General features: G+C 38.5%; 2 protein-coding genes across 3 annotated transcripts; both read left to right on the top strand.

Annotated features, from left to right (window-relative positions):
- Window positions 1-63: 63 nt before the first annotated feature.
- LOC108241466 (complement C3-like) lies at window positions 64-17,060 on the top strand. Of its 2 annotated transcripts, XM_017425613.3 has the most exons (43): window positions 65-181; window positions 988-1,186; window positions 1,918-2,080; window positions 2,365-2,459; window positions 2,724-2,812; window positions 3,441-3,523; window positions 3,599-3,686; window positions 3,796-3,898; window positions 4,061-4,181; window positions 5,004-5,119; window positions 5,495-5,641; window positions 6,285-6,384; window positions 6,471-6,565; window positions 6,682-6,873; window positions 7,012-7,167; window positions 7,329-7,458; window positions 7,858-7,926; window positions 8,390-8,587; window positions 8,668-8,788; window positions 8,867-8,955; window positions 9,087-9,226; window positions 9,325-9,537; window positions 9,745-9,808; window positions 10,322-10,411; window positions 10,528-10,731; window positions 11,827-11,902; window positions 12,001-12,160; window positions 12,260-12,355; window positions 12,513-12,663; window positions 13,164-13,249; window positions 13,379-13,456; window positions 13,550-13,705; window positions 13,824-13,886; window positions 14,040-14,121; window positions 14,231-14,279; window positions 14,389-14,479; window positions 14,571-14,660; window positions 14,744-14,873; window positions 15,465-15,554; window positions 15,685-15,777; window positions 15,869-15,952; window positions 16,545-16,689; window positions 16,790-17,060. In XM_017425613.3, exons 1-43 carry the CDS (start codon window positions 87-89, stop codon window positions 16,929-16,931), a joined length of 5,022 nt encoding a protein of 1,673 aa, XP_017281102.2. In that variant the 5' UTR covers window positions 65-86; the 3' UTR covers window positions 16,932-17,060. The 2 variants fall into 2 exon arrangements, 1 of the variants encoding a protein (XP_017281102.2); XR_005232959.1 differs by lacking the exon at window positions 16,790-17,060 and having other exon boundaries at window positions 64-181; window positions 15,685-15,740; window positions 16,545-16,680.
- Window positions 17,061-17,598: 538 nt separating this feature from the next.
- On the top strand, window positions 17,599-22,415 carry asf1bb (anti-silencing function 1Bb histone chaperone). The gene is made up of 4 exons (XM_017425592.3): window positions 17,599-17,950; window positions 19,447-19,562; window positions 19,718-19,894; window positions 21,352-22,415. The coding sequence occupies exons 1-4, from the start codon at window positions 17,842-17,844 to the stop codon at window positions 21,547-21,549; spliced, it is 600 nt and encodes a 199-aa protein (XP_017281081.1). The 5' UTR covers window positions 17,599-17,841; the 3' UTR covers window positions 21,550-22,415.
- The last annotated feature ends 334 nt before the right edge of the window (window positions 22,416-22,749 follow it).

Below are 22,749 nucleotides of genomic sequence, written 5' to 3'. Positions count from 1 at the left end.
AAAATGAAACAAGCCTTTCGAGCGTAGGAGGAGAAAGGCGGGTGGATAAATAAAAACCGCAGCAGCGAGCGGTACTAACAGCAAATATGGAATCAAACGGGAGGACAAAGTGGACACAACTATGGCTGCTGACTTCAGTGGCTTTTACCTTCTTATTTTCAACAACTAAAGGCTCTCCGATGTAAGTTAACTTCTCTCTTTGCACCACTTGAAACATCACATGCATGGTTGCCCTCAGTCCTGTTTAAAACATTTTGGGGGTTTTGATGCAGTTTGGGGTCCATGGTTCACAGAAAGATTTTAAAAATTAAAAATACATCTAAGAAAATAAGTGCAAAAAGTGAAATTTAATATTCTTCTTGCAAAAAAGAAAAAAACTTTCTAAGTAAAGGTGATTCTAGTAAATCTCAGCAACGAAGAGTTAAAAACAGCTGCAGAATTCCAGACTAACAGGATAACTTCAGCTTTTTTCTTTAATGAAATTAGTTTTTTATCTTTTCATAGATAGACAATTTAACATTTGTTTGAAAACATTGTTTTATTATTCACAACTTTAAAAACTGTCTTGCATTATTTCCCAACCGTGTAGCAAAAATTGTAATATTGTGTTTGGAAACATTCCAACAAAATTTAGAAAACTTTAAAAATCTAAATCAAGACATGGTCAAATGAGGCGTTCAGCCACCAAAAATCTACTAATATTTTCAAAAAAAAAAAAAAAGAGTTTATGTTGTGTCATCTGTTGAGAACAAGGTCCATCGTGTATTATATTGATTCGGTGCTGGATTTTAGTCAAGATAATTAATGGATCACTTATTGAAAATCTGGGAAATGTCGTGTTTGGCAAACAGAAACTTTACCAGACTAAAACAAATGTGAAAAACTTGTTTGCTGATAACAAGTCAGTGAGTCAGTTTTAACTCTCATCATGGTTCTTTTTGCCTGGAGCGACCATAATTCCTTCCTTGTTTTCTCACCCTTCTGCAGGAAGGTGCTCTCTGCCCCTAATTTGCTGCGAGTAGGAACAGCAGAAAACATCTTTGTGGAATGCCAAGACTGCCCCGATGATAGTAACTTTACGGTCAACATCAATGTGATGAGCTACCCAACCAAATCCAAACGGCTGGCGTTCACCTCCGTGAAACTTTCTCCTGAAAACAAATTTCAAGGCTTCGGGAAAATTGAGGTAATGTTGAAATACTTTTGTTTTTCATCTTGATCTCTGCCTCAGAAGAATTGATGCTTTGAAGCTAAAATTAATCAGTCACATTTAAATATTAAAGACCTAGCATTCCTTGAATGGAACGCAGATTGCCCGCCACCTTTTATGACATAGTTTCATATCAAGATGGCCGCCACAGCCAGCCGTCACAAACAGATTTTTCAGGATGTCTTAATGCTCAAAGTATATGTTGAGAATGACTCCCAGCTACTACCACAGACACTTTACTTCATTATTTGTATTTTTGAGTAAGTTATCATTTTGGTGTTGGCAAAAGTCAATTGGCTGTGGCAGCCATCTTTTATTGGGTTGACTCCAAAATGTATTCAGTTATAGATGCACGCCCAGTGACTGCTTTCTGAAAGTTTCATTAAAAATCAGCTGGTGGCTCATGGGAGATTGTGCTAACAGACAGAGATCTTGCTTGTTCGGTTAGCACTTGTTCGGTGATGAGCCTCAGCTACTACCACACCAAATTTTAGCTGAATATCTGTACAACTGACTGAGCCGTAGCCATTTTTGTGCTTGCTGAGATCACTTAGCTGTGGTGACCATCTTGAATGAGATTGACTTCAAATGTTGTAGATGTAGATGTTCCTCCAATGATTACTTTCTGACCTTTTGTTCAAATCTATAAATGCACATAAACCTTGTGTTTGTCCATATGTGGATGCATCTGCTCATACCGTTTTCAGATTCCTGCTGGAGACTTCCGTAGAGATCCCAAAGCCAAGCAATACGTTTACCTGCAAGCTCAGTTCCCAGATGTAAACCTGGAAAAACTTGTGTTGCTGTCCTTCCACTCCGGGTACATCTTCATCCAGATGGACAAAAATCTGTACACACCCAACAGCAAAGGTAAGTCCAACACCTGATCAGCGCTTATTCTGTTTAACTTGGATCTGAGAACGACGTCAGACCCACTTTAAACTTGTTCCAGTTGCAAGTCTAAAAACAAATTAGTACAATTTGCTCTTTGTTGTGCTTAGTAACAGGGATAAATATGTTACTAAAACAGTTATTACCATAATAATACTACACAATTTTACTTTTGTACAACCCGATTGAATAAATCAATCATTATAAGGTTTTTTTTCTGAGTAAATGAGTAAATAAATCAATGACTTTAATCTTTTGTGCAGTTTATTACAGGATTTTTGCTCTGACACCGGACATGAAGCCCGTGGAGAGGAACAATGAGACCAGCATGGATGCTTCTGTTGCCATTGAGTTTGTGGTAAATTATTTTATTATCATTATACACAACTTTGTATGCAATATTGTACATCTTACATTGTTTATTAATTCCAGCTGCTTCTGAAACACCTACATTTGCAAAAAAAAAACTGTCTCTTGCAGTGGTTTTGTAAGGTTTTACTTTTGGAAACTGGCAAATGTACAAAAAAGATGAACAATTAAAAGGACTTATTAAAAAGGAACTAATACCTTGTTCAAATTAAAGTAAAAGGTTTACATCTAAATCTAAGCAGTCTTTATTTAGACCCCTGAAGGCATCATTTTACCACGTGATCCTGTGTCTCTGAGGTCGGGGATCCACTCTGGAGATTTTCAACTCGCAGAAATTGTCAGGTGAGCATGTGTGCTTTTATTTTGGTATCTTTCTAAGTTACACTTTTTTAAATTATGTTAAGAAGTAACTTTCATTTTGTTCATAGTTGACTCGCAAGAATGAGGTTTATAATTATGACTGAGTGCGTTTGCCACAGACATTTAGTCATCTCATGATTTGGTAGTTAGCTTCATAGACAAAGTAAAGCCGAGGCTGTTGGATTGAGCTTTGTGACCCCTGAATGAGCCTTTTAGGTGCTTAATGTAAACGGGAGGTGCTCTGCTAATTTGTCTTGGTTTGAACAGGTTTTGATAATATATTCACTATATCTGTAGAAAGAAAAAAACCTCAACCCTAACAGGTAATCTTGTACTAACTACTAACTAATCTTGATCTTATTAAGGCTTTATGCAAAAGAAACAGCCTAAAATAAAAACTGATACGCTGTCTTTTCATAAACGTAGCCTATCGCACTGTTTCAACCCTTATTGGATGTTTGTTGGGTTTCATGATCCAGCCAGCTGCTCACAGTGAGACATGGTTGGCAAATTCTGACTGGACAACCAAACATGAGCAATTAAACCACAGATCTCTTTAGAAACAGCCTATGCATGCTCGTCTCTGAGTGTTGTGTGTGTTCACATGAAGTGTTGGACTTTGGAAAGTGATTGCGAGGTTCCACAGTAAGCCACATGTGAGCTTCTCTGCAGAGTTTGAGGTCAAAGACTATGGTGAGTGGAAACAGATGTGAATACATTTACATTATTCAAATGTCAGGCCTTAATACGACCTGTAAAATATTTCAGTGTTGCCCAGTTTTGAGGTTAAACTGGTGCCTCAAGACTCGTTCTTCTACGTGGACAACAAGGAGCTCTGCGTCGACATTGAAGCTAAGTATGAGAAGGTTTTGATTTGTGGTTTTGGAGATCAGCTCTGATTGATCTGAACTGTCGCAAATATTATTGAGAATAAGCAAATGAAAAGTGCTTCCTTGTTATTTCAGCTATATGTTTGGGGAAGTGGTGACAGGGTCAGCCTATGGGGTATTTGGAGTTGTGCATCAGGATCAAAAGAGGAATTTTCCCAGCTCTCTTCAGAGGGTGTTGGTGTGTACTTTTCTTCCATCAGTTCCTTATCCCGTGTTTCTATCAGCCACACGTTTGTCCACACACCCATTAAGATACAGTACACGCTGCAATAAGAGCTTTAACCAGTGCTGCCGAATGTCCGGTTGTTTGAATTGACACTTTTGGTTCATGTGACGCCAGATTCAGGACGGAAAAGGAAACGTGACAATGAAGAGCGAGCACATCACTCAAACCTTTAAAAACATCACGGATCTCGTGGGGAGCACCATATTCGTGGTTGTCAGTGTGCTGACAGAAGACGGTAAGACAAGGAAGGAAACTATTCCAATTTGACTAATTTGAATTAAAATGTTGAATTTGGCTTTCAACAGCAAAGCTAAGGTGTGTTTACTGAACAACACTGGATTTGTAAAAACTAAAGATTTCAGTAAGGCTTGTGGGTTTTAAAAGGCCATCATGTAGGATTCAATATCACCCACAAGGGGGAAATATTACCTCATCCACAAAAAGCCTTGACTCTCCCATCTGCTGCAGAGGTGGAATCTCTCGAATTTGAACCTTTTTTAATTTTAGTCTGAGATGTCTAACATAATCTTCAACTTTAACAAGAAAACCTCTTCATTTACTCTATTTTGGGTTAGATTTGAAGAAAATTTAGTGTGACATGTCATGCGTTATTCTTGATTTGAGGCATATAAAACCTATTTTTTATGTTTTTTACATAACATTTAAAAAGGGTGCATGTTCTTTTTTATCTTGACTGTAACTAACTGGATCTGTAGGATCCATTTTTTCATTTGTAAACACTTTAGCTACATGGAGCACCTGAGAAGGGTTTTATTTATCATCTTATATTAAAATAAGATCAAATATTTAAAACTGTTTATTTATTTAGCTGTTTGTTGAATATACCTGTTGAGTTTGTGCAATTTTTCTGAAGGAAATAAATTTATAACACTTCTGAATAGACTGTAGGAGTGCATTATTGAGTTATTGCAAAAGTTCAGAAAACAGCACTACTGTTAAGTTTTGTGAAATGCAGAATACACTTTGCATTTGTCGTCTGTTTTTCTGTGAAGAATAAAGTGTGGAAAAACGTGATGTTCTGTTCTTATTTGCGCAGGTAGTGAGATGGTGGAAGCAGAGCTGGGAGGGATTTATATTGTGACAACATCGTACTCCGTCGATTTTACCAAAACACCTAAATATTACAAACCAGGAATGTCTTTTGATGTTGCGGTAAGAGAGTATTTTATACATTTGAAAGGAATTAAGAAACAGCATTAATCTTAATGAATTTAATGTTCACTATTCATACAAATAATAAGTGTACAGCAAATTAATTAGCCTGTGATACCTATTGTCCACATTATATTATTATTTTTATTTCTGAAAAGAAAAATGAGTTATTCCCAAAACATGCTCCAAGCTCTAACAGATCATCTATAACAGTATTAGATTTAACCAAAAACCCTAAACAGATTATGAGAATATCTGTATTCTTTATAATATAAATTAGCCAAACCAAATTAAAGCCTACACACATTATTTTCATAATAATGCAGCATTATTTGGTCTCTATTGGGTAAATTTATGTTTTGATTTGAATTTTAGGTTGAGGTTCTGAACCCTGATGGGTCTCCAGCTGCAAATGTTCCAGTGGTGATTGATGCAGGTCAGGTAGAGGGCATCACTTCAGCCAATGGCGTCGCCAAACTTTCCATCAACACAGACGAGAATCCTCGACCCCTAACACTCACAGTAAGCCATCAGCCTCGGTACGAGGGGACTTGGTGGGTGTCGGGTGTGTTTCTAATCCTACAGCTGTATGCAGAAAGAAAGAGAGAGGAAGATCGGAGCTTGTTTTCAGGATTTGTTTAAATTCCTTTACATCAGCGGTCTCCAGTCCTGGTCCTCGAGGGGCACCATCCTGCATGTTTTACTTGTTTCTCTGCTCCAACACACCTGATTTGAATCAATGGGTGATTATCAGGCTTCTGCAGAACATGAAGAGGTAATTTAACCCCTGAATCAGTTGTGTTGGAGCAGGGAAACAAGTAAATCATGCAGGATAGTGACACTCAAGGACCAAGATTGGAGACCACTGCTTTACATCTAAAGACTTTGGGAGATGCCTAATAGTGTGAATGCTGAGTCAGCAGTCACATTAATGTTTTCCTGTTTATAGTTTTTTCTGTACATTTTTGCAATCAAACTACTTCAAGTAGTTTAAACAATCATACTCAATGCATGATAACTTGGTAATGTCCCGTTGCATTATTTAAAAACAGACTTAATAATGTTGCCATTGCTTCACAAATGGCTTAGGGTACAGATACATTCAGATACATCTGTAAATTGCTCTTCATAATTGTGCTTTATTCTTCTGTGTATTTGACTGAAGGTAAAGACCAATATTCCTCATATTCCACCTGCAAGGCAAGCATCAGCCACCATGACTGCTTTGCCATATACCTCTAAAAGCAACAGTTACATCCATATAGGTACGTTTTTCAAATGCATTCCCCAGGTTGTTATATTAAACAACGTAGTTCTGTAACTGCAATTATGAAGGGAAATGTCTCTGCAGGGGTGACAACAGCTGATGTAAAGTTAGGAGATAACCTGAAAGTGTCTCTCAACTTCAACAAACAGGATAAAGAACAAAATGACCTAACATACCTGGTGAGATATTATCTGTCATGCAGGCGTTTATGTTCAACTCTGTGTGTTACTTCTTACAGCAGGTGTATGTAAATGTGTCATTTATAGGGCTGATGATCAGTTTTCTTTGTCCATAGATCCAAAGTGCTGGTCAGTTGGTGAAACATGGCCGCTTCAGGGCGAAAGGCCAAGTAATGATATCTGTGTTAGTCACTGTTACCAAAGAGATGCTGCCGTCGTTCCGCATTGTAGCTTACTACCACACAAACGATGACGAAGTGGTGTCCGACTCTGTCTGGGTGGATGTGCACGACTCCTGCATGGGCTCGGTGAGAAGCAATGAACCAGTAGCCTTTAAGAGCCACATGTACACAAATGATCAGGTGTTTTTTTCACAAATACAATCAGGATTTATTGCAGCTTATTGTATTAATGCACACAAATGTACATTTTCCATCCCTCTTAAGCTGACACTTGAATCAATGAGCAGCGCTCCCTCCTATGAACCTCGGAAGATGTACAGTCTGAAAATCACAGGAGATCCTGGCGCCACAGTGGGACTCGTCGCCGTTGACAAAAGTGTGTTTGTCCTCAGCAGCAAACGCCGTCTGACACAGAAAAAGGTAAAGGCTTCTCCCAACCTGGTGCCATTCTCTGAGTATCTGCAGTTGGGACAGTGCAGCACACAGATACCAAAAGCAAATGTTGCAAACTTCATTTTTGGAGCAACAAGAATCTTGTGAAGAGGCTCATTTTTCTGACATGATGCGTTTTCATCCTGCAGGTGTGGGAAATGGTCGAGAAGTACGACACCGGCTGCACACCGGGTGGAGGAAAGGACAGTATGAGTGTGTTCTACGACGCTGGGCTGCTGTTTAAATCCAGCACACGTTTCGGGACTCCCTACAGGCAAGGTGACAATAAGAAACAACTTGTTCAATATTCCTCTTTGTCTCTGCTAACAACTGTGTTATGACAAACAGACTCATCTGTCAGCGTTGGTAGTAGCTGGACACAGGAAGGCAAACCAATGCGAGACATTTGGTAAAAACTTAAAAGATTTAATAATTAAAGGAGTAAAAAAAAAGGAAATCTCTGTCTAGGGATTTTTTTCTAGCAAACCTGTAGTCTGGAACTGCAAGATCTTTCAGAAATAAAAAAATTGGTTTATAAAACGGAAGAACTTGAAATTCAATTCTGAATTCAGTTGGAGGGAAGTAAAATAGGAAAACTGTAACTTCTCCTGTTAATTCTCATCAGACTTCTCTCTGCATCATTTTGAAACCTTGTTGGTGTTTCTGTTTTGTTTCCAGACCCAAAATGTTCATCTCCCAGCAGGAGGAAACGAGCAAGTGATATGATGAACGTCACCACCAGCTTGTGTAAGATCCACAGCTCTAGATGACCCAACAATATTTGTATTGAGTCATCTCTCACATGGTTCAGACCTTTTCTTATTCAAACGGAAGATTCCAGATTTATATTAAATGGCTGAAGGATTTTCTTTAAGTCTTTAAAATGTAATATTTACTGTTTTCCGGTTGGTCTGTGCTTGACATAGTGTCATAACAGTATATTTTTTGGAGGAGCATTTTATTCTACATTCATTCATTCTGTGTTTGTTTTTTCTCCCCTAAACTTTTGTGTGTGTCGTAGTATGTGATACCTGGAAAATTAAAACTTAAAGAAAAGTCCAAACTTTAAATAGCAGATGTGACATTACTGTTTCAGTTTTGAGTGGTTTAAAATAAAATATCTCCCGAGGCAAAGCCTTCCCAGTTAGTTCTATTTGGGCAGCTTTAATTCATCTGATCTGACAGCCCTACTTAACCTCTGTTTTACCAGTGAATCAATATGAAGACGAACTGCAACGTGACTGTTGCTTGGATGGCATGAGGGACACCACAGTTTCTTACACCTGCCAGCGCCGCAGCGAGTACATAGTCGATGGCCCGTCCTGTGTCGAGGCTTTCCTGCACTGCTGCACGGAGATGGAAAAAGCAAAAGCTGCCAGGAAAGGGGATGACCTCGTACTGGGCCGCAGTAAGAGCCAGAAACAAGGTGTTTTATTTGTCGCCGCGTTGGCTGTTTGAAACAGTTACAACTTTTTCATAAAACTCCAGGTGAAAGCGATGACAACAGCTACATGGACAGCAGCGACGTTCTCTCTCGCACCAAGTTCCCTGAAAGTTGGCTGTGGACAGACGTCAAACTGCCGGCGTGCTCTAAATCGCCACCTAACTGGTGAGTTTAATGACACACATTAAGTGCTCTGATAATTTACACATCACCTTTTAAAACAGGAGCTCTCCTTTGTTTTAGTGAAACCACATCAATAGTAAAGCAGCTACCTCTGCAAGATTCAATCACCACGTGGCAGTTTACAGGAATTAGTTTGTCACAAACTAATGGTGAGAATCCACTGATTGTGCTTCTGAGCTCAAATCCATCAGTCAAACCTCAGTTCAATAATATGTGCACGCCTTGTCTGATTCTTCTTCATTTTGGGGTTTTGTCATTATATTTGTGTTGTTATTTGTAGGTCTCTGTGTGGCTAAACCGTTAGACGTAACTGTCGCCAAGCCCTTCTTTATTGATCTCAAATTGCCCAATTTAAGTGTTCGTGGAGAACAGATAGAAATTAAAGCGGTTCTGCACAACTACCATCCAAATCCTGCCACAGTAAGTCAGCAGTATGGATTAGACGCCAAGAATGTTTTTGTTTTTTGCAGAAAATAGCCCAAAAGATCTCCTTTTCTGTCTTTTTCCTTGTTCTTAAGGTGCGTGTGGATCTGACTGAGGAGGTTCATGTGTGCAGCGCGGCTTCCAAACGTGGGAAATATCGCCAGGAGGTCCAAGTTGGGGCCAACAGTAGACGATCAATACCGTTTGTCATTATCCCCACAAAGCAAGGACAGTTCCGCATTGAGGTTAAAGCAGTTATTATAGACTCTTCACACAGCGACGGAGTTATGAAGATGCTGCGGGTGGTGGTAAGAAACAACGAACACCTAAATTACTGATTCATCGTGTTTCAAATGAAACTGACAGATTCTGCCATCAAGTGCAGCCAGCTTCCTCCATTAACTTCAACTCAACGAAGATCTTGTCTAAAAATCTAAATCTAATTTTTTTTTTAACATGTCACACGTGAGTTTAATGAGTTTATGCAAAAAAAATCATTTATGTTGCTTTTCCAGCCTGAAGGCTTACTGATCAAATCCCCTCAGTTTATAACGTTGGACCCTGACCATAAAAGTGAAGGTGAGTTTACTTGTTTAGAAGCTGATGGTAAGTGATCACCTGCCACCATGAAAGGCAGGCGATCATGTAATTACCTCTGTGTGTGTATGTGTTCATTTGTTTGTCCGTTATATCTTATGACCCACATAACAGATTTTAATAAAACTCTCACAAAGTAACAGTTGGTTGCTCATCTACAGGAGTTTAACTTTTGGAGAAAATCTAATTTAGGATAGCCACCACTGCCAACTGATGTTTGGAAACATAAATATTACTATAACTCAGTCATTTTTACAGATATTGAGCTAAAATTGGGTGAGGTAGTAGCCAAGAGTCATTCCCGTCGCACACAAAAAGCACTGACAGCTCATACAGGAGGGTTGTGTAAAACATTAGCATGCAAGGTGTTGGGCAATATGTATTCCTTCAAAGAATGCTAGTTTTGTTATAGTGTGGAATTGTCAGATATTCCTGGTTTCTAAAATCTATTCCTATGTGTAAAATATTAACAAGGCTTTTATTTTTTTGTTCTAGATGGTAAACAAGTGGAACACATGAACAGTAGAATCTCTCTGGTAGATATTGTTCCAAACTCTCCAACCAGCACACAAGTATCAATCACAGGTGAGCATATTAACGCCACGGCATCCCGCAGTGTTCCCTTTGATTTATTTTACAGACTTACGTGCCTCTTTGTTTGTGATGATGAAATGTTAGGCTGGTTGTGTCCGTGCTTGCAGGAATTAAGCCTAAAGATGTGCTTCAGAACACCATTACAGGAGAGTCAATGGGCGTGTTGTTCTACCAACCGTCTGGCTGTGGAGAGGAGAACATGATCCACATGTCGCTGCCGCTCATTGCAACCACGTATTTGGATACAACCAACCAGTGGGAGGACGTGGGAATCGATAAACGTGACGAAGCCCTGCAATACATCAGAACCGGTGGGTCCGACAAGTTAATTAATCGTCTCGGGTGTCCCAGATTTGGTTTAAGCTCCGAACTTTAACTATCAGGCCATGATTTAGAAGAAAAAGGCTAAAAGAAAAAATTTGAAGGCGTTACTGCTTAAAGTTCTGGTTGTCCCACATGAATTTGCTTTAGTCTGCAGTGTTTTATGTTGGAGATGTAACAAGTTAAAAAGAAAACCAAACTGGGAGATCAGGTACAATGGAAGTCTTAAGGAACCTTGAATTAAGAAAAAACAGTAAGTCCTACAGAAGTGAGAGAAACACTGGGTGAAAGGAGATAAAAATGTCCATGTTTTGATGTATTCACTGTAATAGAAGCATAAAGTTTGTCAGAGTAAAACAGAAGTTGTTTCCAAAACCTTTGGAAAGTTTAGACAGCTCAAAGATTTGTGTGTGACGTCATGACGCTGAGTTACAGCTCCTGTGGTAAAATCTCCAAAAATCATAGAACAGAGATAAACGGCGACTGTTTAAAACCTGTGAAAGAGATGAAAATGCCAGATCAGTTCAACTATCTGTGACCTGTTTGAGTTTAAATGTTTATGTGAAATATGCATGAGTTATATTTCTCCAAAAAGGGCTGCTTTTTTTCAAACATTTAGTCATAATACAGTTGTGCATGTGGAAATATTTATTAGTTTTTTATTTATTTATTTAATATTTCACTGATTTTCTCTGCACTTTTACCAAAGGTCATAGCACACTGATCCTGACTGAGCCACGCGTTTTAGTGTATTTTCTTGATGATGATTGATGTTTTTACGTCTGTATTTCTACATTTGATTTTGGTTTCATTTAGATTATTTTAGCTACTGTTTTGACTGTCTTAGCTCATGTTTAGATAAGTCTGGTTTCGTGATTTCATTTAGATTATACATGATTGATGTGTTTGATTATGTTGTTGTTTCTGCTGTAAAGCGCTTTGGTTCGCCTTGTTGCTGAAAAGTGCTATATAAATAAATCTCACTTCACTTCACTTCTTACACGATGAACCCGATTCATTCAAATCGCCTGCCACTCTATGACAAAGTGTAAAAAGTAAAAACGTTTTGTTTGGTTTGGGTTTAGGTTACCAAAATCAACTTGCCTACCGTAAAAGGGACGGCTCTTTTGCTGGATATCCCGACCAGCAAAGCAGCTCTTGGTGAGGCTTGTGTACATGCAGTGATTTATGTTTTTAATGATCTCAACTAAAGGTTGAAACGCAGCTGAATTACTGCACCGCTTCCTTTCCTCCTTAAGGCTGACAGCCTACGCAGTGAAGGTGTTTACTATGGTCAACAGCCTGGTGGCAGTGCGAAGCAGCGCCATCTGTGACGCTGTCAAGTTTTTGATCCTCAACGCGCAGACGTCTGACGGCTTGTTCAGAGAAACTGGATGGATAGCCCACCCAGAGATGATTGTATGCACTCTGTCATAGTTTGTTTTTAAATACTAAACAGTAGAGTGTGCTCAAATGAAACCCACCATGAAAACTCTTCCTGTGTTTGTGTATGCATAGGGGGATGTTAATGGTACAGATTCAGATGTCTCCATGACGGCCTTTTGCCTCATTGCCATACAGGAGTCAAGCAGAATATGTGCGTCCACTGTCAAAGTAAGGATATTTCGCTTTTTCCTTAATTTATAGACACTACGTGACTATGTTGAGTTCAGACATAAGAGAAGGATCAAATCAGTTTAAGTCAAAGAACCTGATAAAATTATAACACTGATCAGACATCAGACATTATTTCTACATTTCTATCTCTCAGGGATTTTCGGGCAGCATAGACAAAGCTGTGGCTTACCTGCAGAAGCGCCTGCCGAGTTTAATCAACCCTTACGCCGCTGCCATGGCATCGTACGCCCTGGCCAATGAAAACAAACTGAACCTGGAGATCCTCCACAGCTGGGCTTCCCCAGGTGAGAGCAATAAAAAAAATCCAAACATTTCCGCATGACGACCAGCAAAACCACAAGATGGCGAGTTTGGCAAAATCACAAGACACTTTGACTCATAAGTTACAAACTTTTCTGAGATTACTGTAATATAAAGTAAAATTTGTGCGACAGATTTAAAGTATGGTTACGTCGGAGCATGTTGTGGGTTATAAAGTGCCGTAAAGAAAATATGTTTCACAAATTTGGGCCTTAATTTTATATTTATGGTTTCAGCCAAAGAGGCATTCAGGTGATCCAAACTGGAGCTTAAATCTGACTTTTTGTCGTTACTGGTATCAGTTTGGTGCTAAGTTTTCTTCTTGACAATCTACACTTTGAACAAGTGTCTTTTCATCATTATTTATCTGAACGAAAGGTTTTTGCACCTTTGATTTCTGTTCATGACTTTATCAGCAAATCCAAGTAAATCTGTTTTACTTCAGAATGGTTTTGCCGTAGCTTTGTGTTTGTGTTTCCCTCAGATTTATCCCACTGGCCTGTGCCTAAGGGACGCGTTCACACACTGGAGGCCACAGCGTACGCTCTACTGGCTTTAGTCAAGTCCAAGGTGAGAGAGTCTCGTTTACCTAATGAATAATGCTCACTTAATTCATGATTAATTTGACACAACATGTTTCATTTTATAAGCCTTACTCAATAAACATAAAGTAATTTGACTTTTGTTTTTTTAAAATAGGCCTTTAAAGAAGCCAGACTTGTTGTCAGATGGTTAAACAAGCAGCAACGGGAGAACGGAGGCTATGGATCGACACAGGTAATACAAAGATGTTTTTTTTTCTTTATGTTAAAAAACCGCTTAGAACATCTGTAACATCTGATATAATATTTTGTCTTTATTCTTACGCAGGCCACCATGATAGTGTACCAGTCCGTAGCAGAGTACTGGTCCAGTGACAGAGATCCAGACTATGATCTGAATGTGGACATCTTGCTGCCGGGCCGATCCAAGCCTGACAAATACAACCTCAACTGGGAAAACCACTTCGCCACGAGAACGTCAAAGGTTCGAACACACACATCTCTGCATACAAACACTCACAGGGCCTCATTATTGCTGTCATTTAGATGGTTTTGCCATGTTTGCTGCTCTAGATGATCTGTGAGTGTTTTAATCCCTGCAGGTCAATAATATAAACCAGAATGTGAAAGTGATTGCTACAGGCCCTGGAGAAGCGTCACTGACAGTGAGTAAAATGCAGGTTTATCATCTTTTGAGTGTCAATCTACGTGTTTTTGAAATCATTGCAAAATATACTTTCTGTCTACAGCCTTAACATTGACCGGTCATTCGTTTATTACATGCTAATGTTTAAAAAATACTTTTGTTTGTGTGACAGATGGTGTCCCTGTATTATGCTTTACCGAAAGAAAAAGACACAGATTGTCAGAAGTTCAACATGTCAGTGCAGCTCCTTCCAGGTTTGTCTGCTTTTTAGTTTATTTTCTGCTAAAAGTCTGACTGGCATGTGTTTTTTCTTTTGTTTGTTTTAAAAACAGCTTGTAATCTCATTTTTTGTCATTTTTCCAGAAAAGACAGATGAAGATAAGAAGATATACAAGCTGAGAATAACCGTTTTGTAGGTTAAAAACAAAAAAAAAGGAATTCTTAAATTATTACAATGTTAAAAAAAAATCTTTTCAGCCTGTTAATTTTATTTACTTTTATTTTGTCAATCCTCTGCACAGATATAAGGACAAATATCGTGATGCAACTATGACAGTCTTGGATGTCGGCATGTTAACAGGCTTCACTGCCGTCACTAAAGACTTAAACCTTGTATGACTCTGACATAATATCAAAGTGTCGCTATTTATTTAAAAAAAAGATGTGTTTCTGACTAAAACATGAGCATCACGTGTGCACACAGTTGTCTAAAGGGCGCGCCCGCACTATTGCGAGATACCAGGAGAACAACGACGCATCGGAAAGAAACTCGCTCCTCATCTACCTGGACAAGGTGAGATGTCAACGAAACCTCCTTTCAAACTTTGTCTTCTTCTTTCCTGGTTTATGTGTCGTTTTATTGATGCCTCTCCACAGGTTTCACACACAAAACCAGACGAGATCACGTTCAGCATCCAGCGGGAGCTGAAAGTTGGCGTCTTACAACCAGCAGCCGTTTCTGTCTATGAGTACAACACCTACCATCATCAGTATCAATTTAGTGACGGCGAGTCTCACAGATACATGAACATGTTGCTTTTGGCTTTCCTCTAACAAGCTACTGCACACATTTGTTATTTAATTCTCAAATTTGAGTTTATAAGATTGCCCATTGCTGCCAAATTATTCCAGTGTGTCCTCTTTTTCTAAATGTTTTTGTTAATCTAACTACTTCTGCATACTTTGTTTTATCTTAGTCACTCATATATCAAAATATTCAGCCCAATCAGGGAATAAGTCCTATGACTTTTAGCTTTTGTAACTTCTATATTTTTCTTAATATTTAACTTCATTTACAACTTTTTTTTTCTCTAAAGAAAATCTCCTCAGTGCCCCAAAAACATTTTATTTGCTTCCATGTATTTGCTTTATTTGTGTATGCCACTTTAAACTACTGTTTTACTGCATTTAGCTTTTAGCTTTTTGCTACTTTTAGCGTTTAGCTAGTGTTCTACTTCTTTTAGCTTTAAGAACTTAGTTTCAGCTTCTTCAGAAAGTCATTCAGCATTCAGTATTCGCTCTGCATTTTCTCCCGTTCGATTTTCAAATGCTCCACAATCCTGCAGCTGGATAAAAATCTCTTTGTCTCAACATGCAGAAAATCGTTGTGTGAAGTTCTACCACCCAGAGAGGGAAGCCGGAAAGCTCCTGCGTCTCTGCAAAAACGATATATGCACATGTGCTGAAGGTAGTCTGTCTGCGAACATTTTTAATTCATTTAATAAAGTAACACTAACAGATAAAAGACCAGGAGTTCCTCTGATGTTTTGCTTCATTTTGGCGTTAATCGTCACTTCCTGTCTACTTTGTGGTTCCAGAGAACTGCAGCAAACAGAAGAAAGGCAAAATCAACAACAGTGATCGAACAGAAAAGGTTTGTGAGACTCTTCAGAACAGCAAAATAGAATTTGGTAAGAGTTTGTTTGCGTGTCATTCATAAAGTTTAAGTTCTGTGATAAAGTGTGCTGCTTGGATAACAGTCTGCAAACGATCTGTCCTCAGCATACAAAGTGAGAGTGGAAGAATTTACAGAAGATTTGTCCACTGATGTTTACAGAATGCTCATCCTTCATGTCGTCAAAGAAGGTTGGTTTATATTCAATAAACTCTCAGTCCTTAAAAGTGCAAACCTTTTTGCATTCTCTTTATTATTAAGAATTTACTTTGAAACCCTATTTGGATTTGATTAGCATTTAAAAAATACTTTTAGCTATATATTTTTTTATTTGGTTTGTTTTTTTTCGCAAAGGATTTGCAAAATTTGTGTTTTTAGATTTAAATGTTATGTTTTTCAACAACAAGACAAAAAAAATGCTGTGAAATGCAACAAGACTTGTTTTTCCTGGTTTGGTCTCACTTTATTTTTGTTTTCCCCAAACTGATCCTAACAGAGTAAATAAGCTTGAATAAAAAAGGTCCACTTATTCCAGAAGGAAATTGACTCAGACGATCAAGGTTTTCTGGGGGTTTTTTGTTTGTTTTGCACATAAGCTAGGCTGCAGTCCAGACACTGGGCCTAAAACATTTTTGATCCTATTGTGACAGGATTTTTCTTCCTTTGTTGAATATAATCCTGAAATCCTGTTTTAACAGTTGAGTCCAATGATGTTCAGAAAGCTACCTTTAAACGGTGTCTTTAAAGTTTTTTTTAAAATTATTTTATCTGTTTTAATTGCAGGGAGTTCTGATGTGGGTCCTCAGAATAAACAACGTCTATTCCTCAGTTATCCTCACTGCAGGGAAGTTTTAGATCTTGAGAAAGGCAAAACGTACCTCATCATGGGAACATCCAAAGACATTTACGCTGACGGACAGAGTCGATCGTAAGTTTATCGCGTCTTTACCTGGTGTGTTTGATGACATCCCAACATTGTTAGTATTCAAACACTACATCTGTTTCCCTGTTTCCTGTATTTATATCAGGTATCAGTATTCACTTGGGGAGAACTCCTGGGTTGAGTACTGGCCTACGGCGACAGAGTGTAAAACTGCAAAATACAAACCTACCTGCGGGGGCTTGGATGAAATGGTCCAGCAGTACACCCTCCACGGATGTCCCCATTAGTGAGATGTTAGCAACAAAATGGTCATTAAAGGTCCAGTGACATAAAATGCAATCACTCTTATTAGCAAAAAGATTCAAGTAAAAACTGACTAATTCTGTCAAATCAAATAAAGCGAGTTAAACCTGAAAATGCTTGTTTTGTTCTATGCTTTCTTTTGGATGACATCTACTCCTTTATATTCCTAAATATGGTGTTTCTTTGGAGGACCCAGGTTTGTTATATCCCATCATACATTGTTTAACTTTACAGATGAGTTTTGTGTTTTTTGTCTCCAACTCAATAATTATAATATTTTTTTTACTAGAAAAACACGTTTCAGAAGCTGCTAACAGTATCTGTTGTGTAAAGATGTGCTCCCCTTTTTGAAATCTGTAATCCACCATCTGTCTACTAGTTTTCTGGCCATTGGGGTGTTTTCCACCTGCATTAAAAACAAATCTCAGAATATGTACTTCATGAGGAAGCAAGTCAGCTGTTTGAAGCTTTTTCCCCTGCTGAAAAGGGACAGTAAATACACAAATGAAATCACAATATTTTCATTTACCGTGTTCCCTAAAACGCCATTGCTCAAAACAACAACAGATTTCATACTGTTGATCTCCAGATGACCACTAGGTGGCAGTAGCTCTCCGATGCGCAACGTGTAATGAAGGGGGAGAAGAAGAAGGAAGTGACGCACTTCCTCTCGCTAAAAGCCGCCCGTGGGTCATGTTAGTTGGTGTTCTTTAAGAATAAAAGGATCAAACTTTAGCTTCGGAGCTCCACTATTTGTTAGTCGGCTTGTGAACAACGAAACTCAGGTGCCGAGTGACTCCTCGAAACTTCTTCACGTAAGACGGAAATAGTAATAATTTTTAAAAAAAGCTAGTTAGTTTGTCAGGTTGGTCCCTGAGAAGATTAATTTCTGCTATGGCCAAGGTACAAGTGTTAAATGTTGCTGTGCTGGACAACCCAAGCCCATTTGGAAACCCGTTTCAATTTGAAATAACGTTTGAATGCATGGAGGATTTGCCAGAAGGTACGTATTTTATTCAGCTAACCCAAAATGCTATTTAAGATACACTGTTAGCTTTTGACAGCTGCTACGTTTGGGCGCCTTTACCACAAAGTGTCAGCTCCACTGTAGTTATGTGTCGTGAGGCAGAAATTCACATTCACGTCATTTTGGTTAGTAAAAACGCACATTTAGCCGCAGTTTAGCATTCTTTGATTTGTCTTTTTACAAGTTGTTGAAAATTGGCGCTGGCGCGTTTGTCCTGAGAGCCCCGCCTTCTCTGTGCTGCGATTGGTTTAAAGGCGTTCATGTGACTTGTTTTCTAGAAGCCTATTGGCTGACGACAGTGTTTGTGAAAGAAAAAAAGAGGCTCAACGAGTTGCCGCGAACTCCTGAAGGAAGCAGAGTGAAATGTTTGCCTTAAAACTAAAACGCCTTCAGCCAGAAATGAAATAAATCTGTTTTGTTTTTTTTATTTAGTAGTGTAACTATTTAAAATGCATGAACTTATAACAATATGTTTCCTGTCTGCAACATTGCACATTAAAGCATTTCCAAGGTAATTGTTGATATTTGTGAAACTAGATTTTTAAACTTGTTAATAAACTTTCATATCAGTTACCAGTCTGTCATTTCTGCTGGACAAAACCAAGTTGAGCCATTATAATTACCATTTCAGTGAGTTCTTTAAAAAGGAACAATTTGTTTTGTAATCAGACTAAAGGCTGATATCTGTAATCTTCTTAAACTACTACGAATTAATCTACAATACTTATGAATGTTTGTAATTCAAATGATTTGGCATGCATAGTTTAACTTATAGTTCTTAGTATTCAAATTTTGTTTTACCTGAACAGATAACTAATATATAATTTCATTTCAAACCTTTTTTTTTTAATGAATCAGTAACATTACATGATGGTTTAGGAAAAGCAAGTTTATGGTATTAAAACAATCTACCTGGCTGGAATCAACAATTTAAAATTAATCTTCTATTGGTTCAATTTATTCAATTAAGATGGTGATAACTTTCTTTTTAAGTGGGTCATATCCAGCAGATGGCCGGTCTCTTACAGATCAATTGAGGCATCCACAATTTTGTTAATAGTGCAAAATGAACATAATATAATGTTTCTTCTGGTTTCAATAAATTGTCTAATTTTACATTTATTCATATTCATTTGCCTGCAATGACTCACTGTAATAATTCACTTTTTTATGTTCGGGTCAAACATTTGCTAGAGCACATTTTAGTCCCTTTATCAAAGTGTGTGTGAACAGTAAAGGGTTAAAGATCTCCCCTCTGACATGGATTTTGATCGATTGTGGGAGTTTGCAAAGTTTGAATAGCTTGTAAAACATCAAAGACGGTCATTTTGAAAATCAAAACAAAATCTCAGTTTTACATATTTTCTCGTATTGGAGCGCAGTGTTGAATTCTGTTACTGACTTTTCTTATTAAACTGTTTTTTATTTTACATTTGGAGGACAATCTTACTATTTTCTCTGTGTGCTGTCAGATTTGGAGTGGAAGATCATCTACGTGGGTTCAGCTGAGAGTGAAGAATACGACCAGGTTCTGGACTCGGTTTTAGTTGGCCCAGTGCCGGCTGGAAGGCATATGTTCGTGTTTCAGGTGAGTTGTCAGCGAACATGTTAAGAGTTTCAAAAATACAGCTGGGCTACAAAGTACACTAAATAAGTGTTACATTTTTTTTATGACTTTTAAGTCCAGGTGTTTGATTTGCTTTGATTTTATGTTACTCTTCACTTTGTTTCCTGCTCATTTAGGCTGATGCTCCAAACACAGCACAGATTCCAGAAAGTGATGCTGTAGGAGTGACCGTAGTCCTCATAACGTGCACCTACCGGGGACAGGAATTCATTCGGATTGGTTACTACGTCAACAATGAGTACACAGAGCCAGAACTACGAGAGAATCCACCTCTAAAACCAAACTACTCTCAGGTAAAATAAACGTGATTAATGGCAGGAACTGGTTTCTGCTATGGATAAAAATCTACAGAGGCTGTCTCTTATCTAAGTGCTTCTGATGATGATGTATGAAGTAAAAGCATCACAAACATGAATAAATGTAATGAAACATACTTGTAAAATGGCCTCATTGAAGGAGTCTCTGCTGCCATCTAGTGTTTTGAAATCGGCACCTACAGGCAGCTTTAGTTTTTGTGAATGAAATATAGACTGAAGCAAGCACGATATTAATATATTTTAAAATCTTTGCAGATTGTTTGTAGGAAAACTTTATAAATTACCTGATTTTTTTTTTTAAATTATTATTATCATTATTTTTATTCTTTTATCTGAAATCCACCCTACAAAGGTAGTATCTGACTGGGCTTAGATTGTTGGCATCTCAGTTTTGTGAGAATATTGGCAAATTTTCAATTTCAGTCTCTCTAAATTTGGGTATTTGTGGACCAGTGAGCCATGTTATGAATGACCAGTGTATAATTACAGCCTGTTTTTGTGTGCAGGCTCTGCAGAACTGCATTCTACCCTGTGCACATTATTTTGTTGCCCACATTGTATTCAGCTTGCCAGTGTTTTTCTTAAATTGTCATGGTTTTTACTCCTGGAGATTCAGGGCTGTAGTCTTGGATGTTTTCTGTCATGAGAGGATCTCTGGAGGTGTCAAAATAAAGCTCTGCTGCATTAAAATTGAGATGCCCGTGACAACACTCTGACTATTTAAACCATTTTTCTGCGATACAACCAACCCATACTCAAATACTTATTTTTACTCTGGAGCTCTGAAACATGACACCAGTGTTTTAATCCATCTTCTTCACTGACTATATGCTATCATGTGAGTAAATTGGGAGTGATGTGCTGTTTGAAAGAAAGCAAATTTGTTGCCAAAAACAATATTATATACTCTTTGATCCGCATCATTTGAAAAGTGACATGGTAGCTGAGCTTACTGAAAGCAAAAAATATATATATCATCATCATGCTGAGATGTCAGTGGTTTTTTGTTTTGTTTGTTTTTTGTTCAAAACAGTGATTGGTACAAATTCAGTTTGTATAATATGATGGCCTGACTTTATCAAGTTCAGTGAGAGTCCCATCAGCTTATAAATATAGTTTGTTTTTGGCGTATAGACAATGAATGTATAGCACTTGGGACTTGATTAACTGATTTATTGCAGTTCTTTGCAATATTCATCTTGTGCGCATTAATATTGCAGCAATAATAGATGTTCTGTATACTGTATAATCAACTAACTTTTGAGCTTAACCAGATGTGTTAATTCTTACAATTAATCTTGACTCGAATTTTGATTGTGGCGCAAATGTATAATCTGAATATTTGTTATTGGACTTTTTCATTTTAGGCTCAGGGGGAAAAGAAAATTGCATCCAAGTCTGACATTTAACTGTCATTTCTTTCATCGTTGTAGCTCCAGAGGAATATTTTGGCCTCCAACCCTCGTGTCACCCGCTTCCATATTAACTGGGAGGGCTTGGCTGACAAGATGGAGGACAGTGAAAATGTTGATCCGTCCCCGAACACCGGCGGTATGCTCCCTCCCTCCTGTATACCCGGAAAGATGCCGCCCCTCGGACAGATGCCAGACAACTCCATGGACTGCATGTAAGAGTTGTCTGATTCACGTGATGGACAAGAAGCTCTTCGAACAACCCTGCATTTCAACAAAGAGGCCATGGGTGTAAATACATGAAACGTGGACATTAAAGGGGCCATTCTGACTTGGCAGCATGGACATTTATTTCGATATGGCGCACAGATTGGGGTGGGCGTGGAATCGTTACTAGCTCTGGTTCCTCTCTTCTACGGTCACTCGGATCTGCACAGCCAGAATTGCCTTAAATCCTCATATCTTTGTCTTTAAATGACGTTGACTGAGAGAAGGTTTGAGTCATGGAGGTGGTGCAATCTTCAAACAGGCTCGCACCATCACAGCCATGAGACGTGTGATTCATACGTTTGCAGTGATTTTTTTTGTTTGTTTTATCTTGTCCTTTTTGTGCACAGTTCAAAGCCTTGGAAAATGTTCTGTGTATCTGAATAGATGTAGTACAAGCGACCTATAATATTCTGAATGACTTGTCTCATTCGATGCCTGCCTGTGAAGCGGATCTTGAGTAAATATCGCATGTTTCTACTGGAAGAGGTCGCTTTATTCACTGTAATCTTGATAGGTAATGCAGAGTCAAACCATGTAGTTACAGCATTCACTCTACTCCGTGGAACAGACCTCAAATAAGCTGTCATTCTTTGATTTGTTAAATAAACTGCGTAAAGCTCGAAGGCAAAAGCAAAATGGGTTAGATGTTGCTGTCAAATCGTGTGGATGAAGGGCTTATTGTAAATAACGTACTCCAAGCGCCTGGTTTGGCATGGTTTCATTTTGTACTCCATATATATATATAAATATATATATATTCTCTGCCTCACTATTGTTTAAAGTGATGGGGTTAATAAAGTTTTTGTTGATCTGGTGCTGCGTTCTGGTAATCTGCTTTCCGACTCGACATGTGGTGGGGGGTGAGGGTGCAGCAACAGCGGTAAAGAATCGGCACACGTGTCTGTGCACACATCAACCCACTCCTTACCCTCCTGTCTCTGGCTCTCTCTTCTCTCTTTTTTTTTTTTTTTTCCCTCAATTTCATTCATAAAATACAGCAGCATCACTCCACCATTTCCACTCCAGCCTCACGTTGCTAGGCAACTGCAGCATGAAAAAGGATGAGAGCGGGGCGGCTCTGTCTGCTCTCTCAACCATTTTATACCAGTCGCAGCGAGTAACCCCCCCCCCCCTCCATCCATCTGCTAC

The sequence above is a fragment of the Kryptolebias marmoratus genome, linkage group LG3, assembly GCF_001649575.2.
Source record: "Kryptolebias marmoratus isolate JLee-2015 linkage group LG3, ASM164957v2, whole genome shotgun sequence".
Classification (NCBI taxonomy): domain Eukaryota; kingdom Metazoa; phylum Chordata; class Actinopteri; order Cyprinodontiformes; family Rivulidae; genus Kryptolebias; species Kryptolebias marmoratus.
Note: the sequence above shows the minus strand (reverse complement) of the source record. Positions and strands in the feature narration are given on the sequence as shown.

Bases quoted from the DNA above. Each gene is read 5' to 3' on its own strand.
- asf1bb (XM_017425592.3), top strand. From the start codon at position 17,842: ATGGCCAAGGTACAAGTGTTAAATGTTGCTGTGCTGGACAACCCAAGC. The intron at 19,563-19,717 runs GTGAGTTGTCAG...CTGCTCATTTAG, and splicing joins GGCATATGTTCGTGTTTCAG to GCTGATGCTCCAAACACAGC. The intron at 19,895-21,351 runs GTAAAATAAACG...TCATCGTTGTAG, and splicing joins TAAAACCAAACTACTCTCAG to CTCCAGAGGAATATTTTGGC.
- LOC108241466 (XM_017425613.3), top strand. From the start codon at position 87: ATGGAATCAAACGGGAGGACAAAGTGGACACAACTATGGCTGCTGACT. The intron at 8,956-9,086 runs GTGAGAATCCAC...TGTTATTTGTAG, and splicing joins TAGTTTGTCACAAACTAATG to GTCTCTGTGTGGCTAAACCG. The intron at 12,161-12,259 runs GTATGCACTCTG...GTGTATGCATAG, and splicing joins TAGCCCACCCAGAGATGATT to GGGGATGTTAATGGTACAGA.